The 12,771-nt window shown below is 45.3% G+C and overlaps 2 protein-coding genes across 2 annotated transcripts in view; one reads left to right on the top strand and one right to left on the bottom strand.

The window, feature by feature from the left end:
* LOC123755668 (GATA zinc finger domain-containing protein 14-like) overlaps positions 1-7,873 on the bottom strand; it is a 31,879-nt gene extending 24,006 nt beyond the window's left edge. Inside the window, exons 1-2 of the mRNA XM_045738393.1 lie at positions 7,814-7,873; positions 7,195-7,470 (exon numbers count right to left, since the gene is read on the bottom strand). Coding sequence (XP_045594349.1) covers positions 7,195-7,470; positions 7,814-7,873 — 336 coding nt within the window. The remainder of the gene's footprint in view (positions 1-7,194; positions 7,471-7,813) is intronic.
* The window catches only part of LOC123755912 (uncharacterized), a 205,395-nt gene that overhangs the window by 37,497 nt on the left and 155,127 nt on the right, over positions 1-12,771 (top strand). The gene's annotated exons all lie outside the window — the stretch shown is intronic.

Genomic DNA, 12,771 nt, shown 5'->3' with positions numbered 1-12,771 from the left:
CGAGGCTATTTGAACCACCCCACCGCCGGCACTCGGATAGTAATCTTGGGCATAGCATTTTACCAAATCACCTCATTCTTTGGGGCACACGTGAGGAACACAAATGCGAACAAGCCTGAATGGTCCCCAGGACAATATGCAACTGAAAACTCACACCCCAGAAGTGACTCGAACCCATACTCCCAGATGCCACGCAACTGGTATGTACAAGACGCCTTAATCCACTTGACCATCACGACCGGACATAATGAGGTGATAGCCGAGGCTATTTGAACCACCCCACCGCCGGCACTCGGATAGTAATCTTGGGCATAGCATTTTACCAAATCACCTCATTCTTTGGGGCACACGTGAGGAACACAAATGCGAACAAGCCTGAATGGTCCCCAGGACAATATGCAACTGAAAACTCACACCCCAGAAGTGACTCGAACCCATACTCCCAGATGCCACGCAACTGGTATGTACAAGACGCCTTAATCCACTTGACCATCACGACCGGACATAATGAGGTGATAGCCGAGGCTATTTGAACCACCCCACTGCCGGCACTCGGATAGTAATCTTGGGCATAGCATTTTACCAAATCACCTCATTCTTTGGGGCACACGTGAGGAACACAAATGCGAACAAGCCTGAATGGTCCCCAGGACAATATGCAACTGAAAACTCACACCCCAGAAGTGACTCGAACCCATACTCCCAGATGCCACGCAACTGGTATGTACAAGACGCCTTAATCCACTTGACCATCACGACCGGACATAATGAGGTGATAGCCGAGGCTATTTGAACCACCCCACCGCCGGCACTCGGATAGTAATCTTGGGCATAGCATTTTACCAAATCACCTCATTCTTTGGGGCACACGTGAGGAACACAAATGTGAACAAGCCTGAATGGTCCCCAGGACAATATGCAACTGAAAACTCACACCCCAGAAGTGACTCGAACCCATACTCCCAGATGCCACGCAACTGGTATGTACAAGACGCCTTAATCCACTTGACCATCACGACCGGACATAATGAGGTGATAGCCGAGGCTATTTGAACCACCCCACCGCCGGCACTCGGATAGTAATCTCGTGATGGTCAAGTGGATTAAGGCGTCTTGTACATACCAGTTGCGTGGCATCTGGGAGTATGGGTTCGAGTCACTTCTGGGGTGTGAGTTTTCAGTTGCATATTGTCCTGGGGACCATTCAGGCTTGTTCGCATTTGTGTTCCTCACGTGTGCCCCAAAGAATGAGGTGATTTGGTAAAATGCTATGCCCAAGATTACTATCCGAGTGCCGGCGGTGGGGTGGTTCAAATAGCCTCGGCTATCACCTCATTATGTCCGGTCGTGATGGTCAAGTGGATTAAGGCGTCTTGTACATACCAGTTGCGTGGCATCTGGGAGTATGGGTTCGAGTCACTTCTGGGGTGTGAGTTTTCAGTTGCATATTGTCCTGGGGACCATTCAGGCTTGTTCGCATTTGTGTTCCTCACGTGTGCCCCAAAGAATGAGGTGATTTGGTAAAATGCTATGCCCAAGATTACTATCCGAGTGCCGGCGGTGGGGTGGTTCAAATAGCCTCGGCTATCACCTCATTATGTCCGGTCGTGATGGTCAAGTGGATTAAGGCGTCTTGTACATACCAGTTGCGTGGCATCTGGGAGTATGGGTTCGAGTCACTTCTGGGGTGTGAGTTTTCAGTTGCATATTGTCCTGGGGACCATTCAGGCTTGTTCGCATTTGTGTTCCTCACGTGTGCCCCAAAGAATGAGGTGATTTGGTAAAATGCTATGCCCAAGATTACTATCCGAGTGCCGGCGGTGGGGTGGTTCAAATAGCCTCGGCTATCACCTCATTATGTCCGGTCGTGATGGTCAAGTGGATTAAGGCGTCTTGTACATACCAGTTGCGTGGCATCTGGGAGTATGGGTTCGAGTCACTTCTGGGGTGTGAGTTTTCAGTTGCATATTGTCCTGGGGACCATTCAGGCTTGTTCGCATTTGTGTTCCTCACGTGTGCCCCAAAGAATGAGGTGATTTGGTAAAATGCTATGCCCAAGATTACTATCCGAGTGCCGGCGGTGGGGTGGTTCAAATAGCCTCGGCTATCACCTCATTATGTCCGGTCGTGATGGTCAAGTGGATTAAGGCGTCTTGTACATACCAGTTGCGTGGCATCTGGGAGTATGGGTTCGAGTCACTTCTGGGGTGTGAGTTTTCAGTTGCATATTGTCCTGGGGACCATTCAGGCTTGTTCGCATTTGTGTTCCTCACGTGTGCCCCAAAGAATGAGGTGATTTGGTAAAATGCTATGCCCAAGATTACTATCCGAGTGCCGGCGGTGGGGTGGTTCAAATAGCCTCGGCTATCACCTCATTATGTCCGGTCGTGATGGTCAAGTGGATTAAGGCGTCTTGTACATACCAGTTGCGTGGCATCTGGGAGTATGGGTTCGAGTCACTTCTGGGGTGTGAGTTTTCAGTTGCATATTGTCCTGGGGACCATTCAGGCTTGTTCGCATATATATATATATATATATATATATATATATATATATATATATATATATATATATATTTATTTATTTATTTATTTATATTGCGCATGTAACAAAACTTGCCTAACATCCAAATTTGTTAGATATTAAATGTTTCTATAACACAACGGTAAGAGATTTTGGTTATAACATATATGATAGAGATTTTTGCTTAATTTTATCCAAAACTAACATTAAATTAACCTAACCCACCTGGTGGTAGTAGTTACTGTGGGCGTGAACCCACTCTTTGAGGTCGGGCGTGAACCCTTTTTAGGACTTTGGGACCTTGCTGCCCAATCGTTTCCCCCGGCCTTGTGGCGCTGGTGTCCTTGTCTTGCGGCGTTTGTGGGATACTCGAGTATTATAGAATATTATAGATATTAATGATATTATTATAGGATATTGTAGATATTAATGATATTATTATAGGATATTGTAGATATTAATGATATTATTATAGGATATTGTAGATATTAATGATATTATTATAGGATATTATAGATATTAATGATATTATTATAGGATATTATAGATATTAAGGATATTATATGCAGCATTCTGACCATTCCCCAGCATGCCACCCACAACAGTCGACTAACACCGTGGTTCCTAATCACTGCTAGGTAAACAGAGGCAATGGGTGTAAGGAGACTTGCCCATATGTCTCGCCCTGCCTGGAATTCGAACTTAGGACGGTTCGGTGGTGAGGCAACCGGGCTATATAACCACTGCGCCACAGGTTACCCCTCGTGGTCGCTTGGCGTTGTTTGCCTTCGGTTAGTAGTCGTTTGTCTGAGTGGTCGTTAGTGTTGTTTGAGGTGTTTCTCTCTCTTTCTCTCTCTCTCTCTCTCTCTCTCTCTCTCTCTCTCTCTCTCTCTCTCTCTCTCTCTCTCTCTCTCTCTCTCTCTCTCTCTCTCTCTCTCTCTCTGCCGTACAGTGTGGTGGGGCAGTAATTACTAGAGTGACCTTTACATGTCGTGGCTGAGCTGAGGTGGTCGTAAACACTCCACCAGTCCTTGATGCTCTCCACGCCCCGAGTCCCACCCCATCCCCACACACATGCTCCGCCCACCTCATACATGCTCCTCCCACCCCACACATGCTCCTCCCACCCCATACATGCTCCTCCCACCCCACACACATGTTCCTCCCACCACACACATGCTCCTCCCACCCCACACATGCTCCTCCCACCCCACACATGCTCCTCCCACCCCACACACATGTTCCTCCCACCACACACATGCTCCTCCCACCCCACACATGCTCCTCCCACCCCACACATGCTCCTCCCACCACACACACATGCTCCTCCCACCACACACACATGCTCCTCCCACCCCACACACATGCTCCTCCCACCCCACACACATGCTCCTCCCACCCCACACACATGCTCCTCCCACCACACACATGCCCCTCCCACCACACACATGCTCCTCCCACCACACACATGCCCCTCCCACCACACACACATGCTCCTCCCACCCCACACACATGCTCCGCCCACCCCACACACATGCCCCTCCCACCACACACATGCTCCTCCCACCACACACTTGCTCCTCCCACCCCATACATGCTCCTCCCACCCCACACACATGCTCCTCCCACCCCACACATGCTCCTCCCACCACACACATGCTCCTCCCACCACACACACATGCTCCTCTCACCCCACACACATGCTCCGCCCACCCCACACACATGCTCCTCCCACCCCACACATGCTCCTCCCACCCCACACATGCTCCTCCCACCTCACACATGCTCCTCCCACCCCACACATGCTCCTCCCACCCCACACATGCTCCTCCAACCACACACACATGCTCCTCCCACCACACACATGCTCCTCCCACCCCACACATGCTCCTCCCACCCCACACATGCTCCTCCCACCCCACACACATGCTCCTCCCACCCCACACATGCTCCTCCCACCCCACACATGCTCCTCCCACCACACACATGCTCCTCCCACCACACACATGCTCCTCCCACCCCACACACATGCTCCTCCCACCCCACACATGCTCCTCCAACCACACACACATGCTCCTCCCACCACACACATGCTCCTCCCACCCCACACACATGCTCCTCCCACCCCACACACATGCCCCTCCCACTCCACACACAAGCTCCTCCCACCACACACATGCTCCCACCACACACACATGCTTCTCCCATCCCACACACATGCTCCTCCCACCTCACACACATGCTCCTCCCACCACACACACATGCTCCTCCCACCACACACACATGCTCCTCCCACCACACACACATGCTCTGCCCAACCCCACCTCAAAGATTTACACACCCACTACGAAACCTGTGCATCTCTCCTCGAACATGGTGGCCTTTTTTACTCGTTACAAAAACCAGTTTATGGTCAAAGGACCACGAGGTTGTTCACAACAATGATCCAACATTGTCTTGTGAAGTGTCCAATCGGCTTAATAAATGCAAAACAAAGCCGCCACGATAAATAAAATGATGTACAGGTTTCGCAAGTGGACGCGTAATAGCTTTTGACGACCCGTGGGCCGCAGACCAGGAAGCTGTGGCAACACAGCCCCCCGCACTGGGAAACCTGACCGCTCCCCCGCTACAATATCCCGGACCTGTCGCAGGGAATAATCAACCGGTTTCGTCGAGGTGCGGTAATCACTAGTCCTGAGGGAGCCACCACCCGTGAAGCACTTCCCGGGTCTCAGTATGCACTAACACCAACACCAACAACCTTCTCGATCAACAGTATGCTCGTATCATGTTGTCTAAGCAGGGTAATAAGGCTTGTTATCATAGTGTACTCTCCGTCACTATATGTATATTATACACTATTAAACTTCATCATATTCAGCTATAATTGCCCATTGTTTTCATGACACACCTTCAGGGCGGCCAACTCACAAGCTAAGAAACAGCCAAGAAACAGTCAAATCGCTGGTAAAAAGACTGCCAAATCACGGACAAGTAACAGCCAAAAAACTGTCTAATCACAGGCAAGAAATAGGCAAATCACGGGCAAAATAACAGCCAAAAAAAAAAAAAAAAAAAAATTAGGCAAATCACAGCAAAAAAAACAAAAACAAAAAAAAAACAGGCAAATCACACAAATTGGTCCACCACCAACCCATTATATATATATATTGTATTTACATGCACAAAATCATGTCTTCCCGATTAAACCACGTGAACGATCTTTCAATAACTGTATGATCAAACACCAATATTATCCCCCCCCCACACACACAAAATATCTTTTTAAATTGGGCACATCTTACTACTCCGGGAAATATGTTAAGTTCTTGAGTATATCCTAACTTATATTCCGGAAACATGGACATTCCTGCTTACATCTAAGTTCTTGTTTACATCCCAACTTATGTGCCGGCGAATATGTGTTGGTTGAGTTACCTTTTTTTTCAGCCACAATTATTGCTACTGTCTGTAAAGTAAGCAAACTGTATATTTTGTCATATCAACTTGAGAATTCGATTCTAAAATGCCGTTGACCATATACTTCTGGAGTCAGCACAAAAGATGGAGTAATAACCAGTATTATCAGTTGCTACAGACAGTATACTGTGTGTGTGACACTATTTAATACCACGAAAAAGGGCCAGATTGGCTCCCACAATTTCAGTAAATGATCACATATTAATTGACATGTTAGAGGGTAGGTTTGAGGAGTGTCTGCAACGGCGAGTTTGCCATCTACATCACACTCTTATTGCCCAATGAAACCACGAGGATGTGACGTATCTGTTAGAAACAAGTGACGCCGTACAATGGGATCGAACCTGCGTCCCTGGACTCCCCCCCAGAACACAACCGCTTAAACTATGACGAGCTAAAAGTATTTTAACCAGACTTGGCGTTCCTAAGGTACCAGCTGGTGGATTTAAGTTCCTCGAGTGTTTAGTATCTAATTAAGATACTTTTTAGCTCATTATGGTTCAGTTGGTATTGTGTGTGTGAGCCTGGGACGTCCAGGGGCCAGATTCACGTAAGCACTTACGAACCTGTACATCTTTTCTCAATCTTTGGCGACTTTGTTTACAATTATTAAAAAGTTAATGAGCTCCGAAGCACCAGGAGGCTGTTTATAACAATAACAACAACAACAGTTGATTGGCAAGTTTTCATGCTTGTAAACTGTTTAATAAATGTAACCAGCGCCGTCAAAGATTGAGGAAAGATGCACACGTTCGTAAGTGCTCGCGTAAGTGCTTTCGTGAATCTGGCCCAGGGGCGTGTGTTCTATCCCATCGCATGGCCTCAATATGTGATCACACTCTTATTCTCCACGTAAGGGAAGATTTGAGCTGTAATAATGTGTGAGTTACGAAGCCGTGAACCGGTTCCATGACTTGCGCGACCATATTTCTCTGGCACCCGCTCGAGGTGCAGGCGCGCCCTCCTTCCTTCCCGGGACTCTTGTTTTTGTACCCTTCCTTCTTTGGTGCCCCTCCCATGTACCCTCCCTTGTACCCTCCCGCATGCTCTCCCTCATGTCCTCTTTCGTACCTTCTGGCAAGCGCTCTCGTGCTTTCGTACCCTTCCTCATAGCCCTCTTCATACTCTCATACCATTGGCGTTGCCTTTTCCAGGTGACAGTATGCGCTAGTCACCCTCCCTTCATACCCTGGGCAGCGTCATGCGCAGCTGGCATGATGCGCAAGTGTTTAGTCTCTTTTTTCCAAGTCCAGCGGGGTCCCTTGGTTTGTTTACATGTGACGTCACGCAGTACATGTCAACACGCCTCGCGGAGTGATATTGTAGTTTCCAGAACTTTCCAGCGAAGGTTGTCGAGGCGTCTTGGCGGGACGTCAGACCTGTAAACATTCGAGGCTCTATAAAGAGCAAGTCATCATTCAGAGAAGAGGGCGATTGACTTGGTGCTCTACTTCCTATGATGCCCTATGATGCTCATTGACATTTAGAATGCTAACATATTGCATATAAAAACATAAGAATATAAGACTCAAGGAAACTGTAGAAGGCCTGTTGGCCCTATACGTGGCCACTCCTATTTATATCCACCAAAACTCATATATATATGTCTAACCTACGCTTGAAACAATCTAGGGATCCTACGTCTATTGTTTTACCCACACTGTACCTTATATAAGCACGTTATAGATGAGTAAGACTATTAGAACTGCCAAAGGACATGAATACTCTATATCAGGGGTGAAAGTTTGCCGGCATTCGGCACCCGGATTTATTTAAATTTAAGACACTATGGCATATTTGATCTTGCCGTGGAGTGTGAACGTTTGGCCTGTCGTTCAGGCTCGTCACTGCTCACAATCTGGATCATTCAATAGTCGTGGAATGAGCCAACGGGTGACCTACTGACATTAGCGCTTAGCAGTAACCTGATGGGCGAATGGTTGGACGAAGCTCGTTTCCTGATTATCAAAACCGTATGCGGATTGTTAGAGTAGGATGCATTAGCTTAGGTTAGGCTCGGTTGGGTAACATAGGTTGAGTGAGATTGGGTTCTATTGGGTTCTATTAGGTTAATCAGACGTTTGACAGTATTTTGTGTTCTCGACTGAAGTTTTCCTGACACTACACTTATCCAATTATTATCCACTGTTTTGTTTTCTATGCTATGTTGATATATCGTATTATTATCTCTTTTGTTATACCCCTTTTGTCCATTTGTATACCGCTGTTATGTCACCTCTATCCCCTTCTCCGTCTAGGAAGTGTAGATAACGTTTGTTAAATTCCTCTCTTCCTTCCATATATATATATATATATATATATATATATATATATATATATATATATATATATATATATATATATATATATATATATATAATATGCGAACAAGCCTGAACGGTTTCCAGGCACATATGCAATTGAAAACTCACACCCCAGAAGTGACTCGAACCCATACTGCCAGAAGCAACGCAACTGATATACAGGATCCCTTAACCACTCGACCAACACGACCGGACAAAAGAGGATGGTAGCCGAGGCTATTTCCATCCCCCCGCCGGCACTCGGTTGGTAATCTTGGGCATGGTATTTTATCAAATCGCCTCATTCTTTGGGGCACACATAAGAAAGGCGTGTTCGCATTTGTGTTCATATATATATATATATATATATATATATATATATATATATATATATATATATTTCAATGAATGAACTTAATGAATCCCTAAATGCAAGTAGAAATGGTCATATTTGGTCTGAGTGGGGACCGGCGGCGGACCGCCACTAACTGGCGGGACTAAAGAAAAATGGTAATTACGAGGGTTCGTTCCCAGAGCACATAGCCTAACCTCCAATTAGAAACATTATTGCAGTACTCGAGGGCCCTCCCAGCACGGGTAACTATGACAGTGACGTGGCCTAACACACAACGGTAAATGAAAATGAGGTTTCCCGACCTGAAAAAAACCGGTTGTGGGTCACCCCGCAAGACTTTTCTGTCCCTAGTAGACTGCTATGTTTTTGCTGGCGGGAGAGATCTCCTTCCGTTGGGTGGGGCCACCGCCACACCCCGTCCCCTGGTTGATACCTGGTTGATGGGGTTCTGGGAGTTCTTCTACTCCTCAAGCCCGTCCCGGGGCTTGGGGAGTAGAAATGGTCAGACTTGAATTGTGAGAGTTTGCTCCACCAGGCTGTTGCTTGGAGCGGCCCGCAGGGATACATACCCACCACAGCCCGGTTGGTCCGGCACTCCTTGAAGGAAACAATCTAGTTTCCTCTTGAAGATGTCCACGGTTGTTCCTGTAATACTTCTGATGCTCGCTGGTAGGACGTTGAACAACCGCGGACCTCTGATGTTCATACAGTGTTCTCTGATTGTGCCTATGGCACCTCTGCTCTTCACTGGTTCTATTCTGCATTTTCTTCCATATCGTTCACTCCAGTACGTTGTTATTTTACTGTGTAGATTTGGGACCTGTCCCTCCAGTATTTTCCACATGTATATTATTTGATATCTCTCTCGTCTCCTTTCTAGTGAGTACATTTGGAGAGCTTTGAGACGATCCCAATAATTTAGGTGCTTTATCTCGTCTATGCGTGCCGTATATGTTCTCTGTATTCCCTCTATTTCAGCAATCTCTCCTGCTCTGAAGGGGGAAGTGAGTACTGAGCAGTACTCAAGACGGGACAACACAAGTGACTTGAAGAGTACAACCATTGTGATGGGATCTCTGGACTTGAAGGTTCTCGTAATCCATCCTATCATTTTTCTGGCTGTCGCAATATTTGCTTGGTTATGCTCCCTAAACGTTAGGTCGTCGGACATCATTATTCCCAAATCCTTGACATGCTGTTTTCCTACTTTGGGCAGGGTTGATTGTGTTTTGTACCCTATATTATGTTTAAGATCCTCATTTTTACCGTATCTGAGTATCTGGAATTTATCACCGTTAAACATCATGCTATTTTCTGCTGCCCAATCGAAAACTTTGTTAATATCTGTTTGTAGTTTATCAATGTTTTCAGCAGAGGTAATTTTCATGCTAATTTTTGTCTCATCTGCAAAGGATGACACGAAGCTGTGACTTGTGTTTTTGTCTATATGGAGATAAGAATAAGGAACAGCTGTGGTGCAAGGACTGTACCTTGAGGTACAGAGCTTTTAACTGCGCTCGGCTAACAACTGAGCCCCTGTCTACGTGCTCACCATAGCCCGTGCTGCTTGGAACTTTTTGTTCCAAGTAGCGAATCTTAATCAACAACAACTGCCCCTGCTCCAGCCTCAGGGGTACTGGTGAGGGTGTACCGACGGGGCTCGAGTGCCACTAGTGCCACTTAGCTTAGATGCAGTAAATAAACCAATAAATATGAGTTGGGTAAGTTTAGAGGCAGGAAAGACCTGGGTAAATACTGGTTTTGGAAATAGGATTGTTGATCGATGGAACAAATTACCGGGTAACATAATAGACATGGGATCGCTGGGTTGTTTCAATCGTAAGTTAGACATATATGAATAAGTTTGGGTGAATATAAATAGGAGCTGCCTCGTCTGGACCAATAAGAGCTGCCTCGTCTGGACCAATAGGAGCTGCCTCGTATGGACCAATAAGAGCTGCCTCGTCTGGACCAATAGGAGCTGCCTCGTATGGACCAATAAGAGCTGCCTCGTATGGACCAATAAGAGCTGCCTCGTCTGGACCAATAGGAGCTGCCTCGTATGGACCAATAAGAGCTGCCTCGTCTGGACCAATAAGAGCTGCCTCGTCTGGACCAATAGGAGCTGCCTCGTATGGACCAATAAGAGCTGCCTCGTCTGGACCAATAGGAGCTGCCTCGTATGGACCAATAAGAGCTGCCTCGTATGGACCAATAAGAGCTGCCTCGTATGGACCAATAAGAGCTGCCTCGTATGGACCAATAGGAGCTGCCTCGTATGGACCAATAAGAGCTGCCTCGTATGGACCAATAAGAGCTGCCTCGTATGGACCAATAGGGTTTCTGCAGTTTCCTTAATTCTCCTGGTCCTATGGTCTGGTGACGTCATACATGCTGGACATCACCAGACCTGGAGGCTTTTGGAGGTTTTGGACAATGGAGGTTTTGCCCAGGGCCCCCCCCAAGCCTGGGCAAAACCTCCATTGCTGATTCATTCCGTAGCTGACCTGACGCGCTGATTGGAAACGGCGGTCAGATTCTGCCCGAGTCTGTTTTCTGCACTGTAATTTGGAGCTGACCACCACGTTTTATTCTGGAAAACGTTCAAGAATGTTCAAGAATGTTATACCTTTTGTCAAGTGAGAATTCTTGCCACGTGTGAGGTGATGTTAGTCGGTGTTGGAGTTCGTGGGACGTGAGTGGTAGTTGTAAGGGTTGTATTGAGGTGGTGGTGGTTGTTAAGAGATTGTATTACGTGTTGTATTTCTGCGTTGGAGGTTGTAGTTTGTACAAGAGAACAATGGAGGCTACAGATAGCCTATTGGCCTATGTTTGGTAGCTCCTATTGGCCCACACATGGTAGTTCTTATTGGTCCACACGACGCAGCTCCTATTGGTCCACATGAGGTAGTTCCTCTTAATACACAACCAAACTCACTCATATATATGTTTAACCTACGCATGAAACCATCAAGTGATCCAACGAGTATTATGTTACCCGGTAATTTGTTCCATAATTAAACAACCCTGTTTTTAACAGCCCGTTCTCGGAGCAAATCCATTACCTCGAGACTCCCATATTCCCCACAAGCCACCTGGATAGTTGTCTGGGTGTTTGTGGTGGTCTGAAAACATAGTACTTTTCCAGTAATAGTCCACTTGTAAACTGGCAGTTGAACCTTGGTCCTTAACAGAATATTCACAAGTTATATCGTAATTGTATTATAAATCGTTGATTTAAAGTATAAAAAGTATATGCTGAAGTCGATTTCTTTGAAACGATCTGAAGAATTTGGTTTCTGTAAATGAAATTCTAGGGTACACTCAAATAGTTTTCGAATTTCATGTTTCACATTTGTGTCAGTGATACACTGTATTAATGTAACCAAACGTAATGAAACTTAACCAAATCTAACCTTAAGCTAACTAACCAGGAATAGAGAGTAGATAATAACACCAATTACGAGTGGCTTTGAATCCATTACCTGCAGGGGGGGGGGGATCTTCCCAGAGAAAACAGGTTACCGAAGCCAGTATTTTCTGAGGTCTTTCCTCAATCTAAATTTATCCCGTGTATATCCATTGTTTCGTGTTGTATTGTGTGTTGTCATATTTAATGCCTAATTAATAAGTAACGTCTTATATATATATATATATATATATATATATATATATATATATATATATATATATATATATATATACATATATATATATATATATATATATATATATATATATATATGTATATATATATATATATATATATATATATATATATATATATATATATATATATATATATATATATATATATATATATACACACACATCACGAACAATAAGCATATTAATCAAAATTCTGAGTGATAAACACATTTCTTCCTGTACACATGGAGTATGTTACCAGATGCACACACAAATACCTTTATGACCAGGTACACAGACAATTTGCAATAAACATTCAGACAATTCAACAAAAAAGTTACAATCTTGGTGCACAAAATTCTTATATATATATATATATATATATATATATATATATATATATATATATATATCTAGAATATCATCACTCTTCCCGTTGTGACACATCCAGGCTATTTG

The sequence above is a fragment of the Procambarus clarkii genome, chromosome 43 (assembly GCF_040958095.1).
Source record: "Procambarus clarkii isolate CNS0578487 chromosome 43, FALCON_Pclarkii_2.0, whole genome shotgun sequence".
Lineage (NCBI taxonomy): Eukaryota > Metazoa > Arthropoda > Malacostraca > Decapoda > Cambaridae > Procambarus > Procambarus clarkii.
The sequence above is the reverse complement of the archived record's forward strand: the minus strand, read 5'-3'. Positions and strand labels throughout refer to the sequence as shown.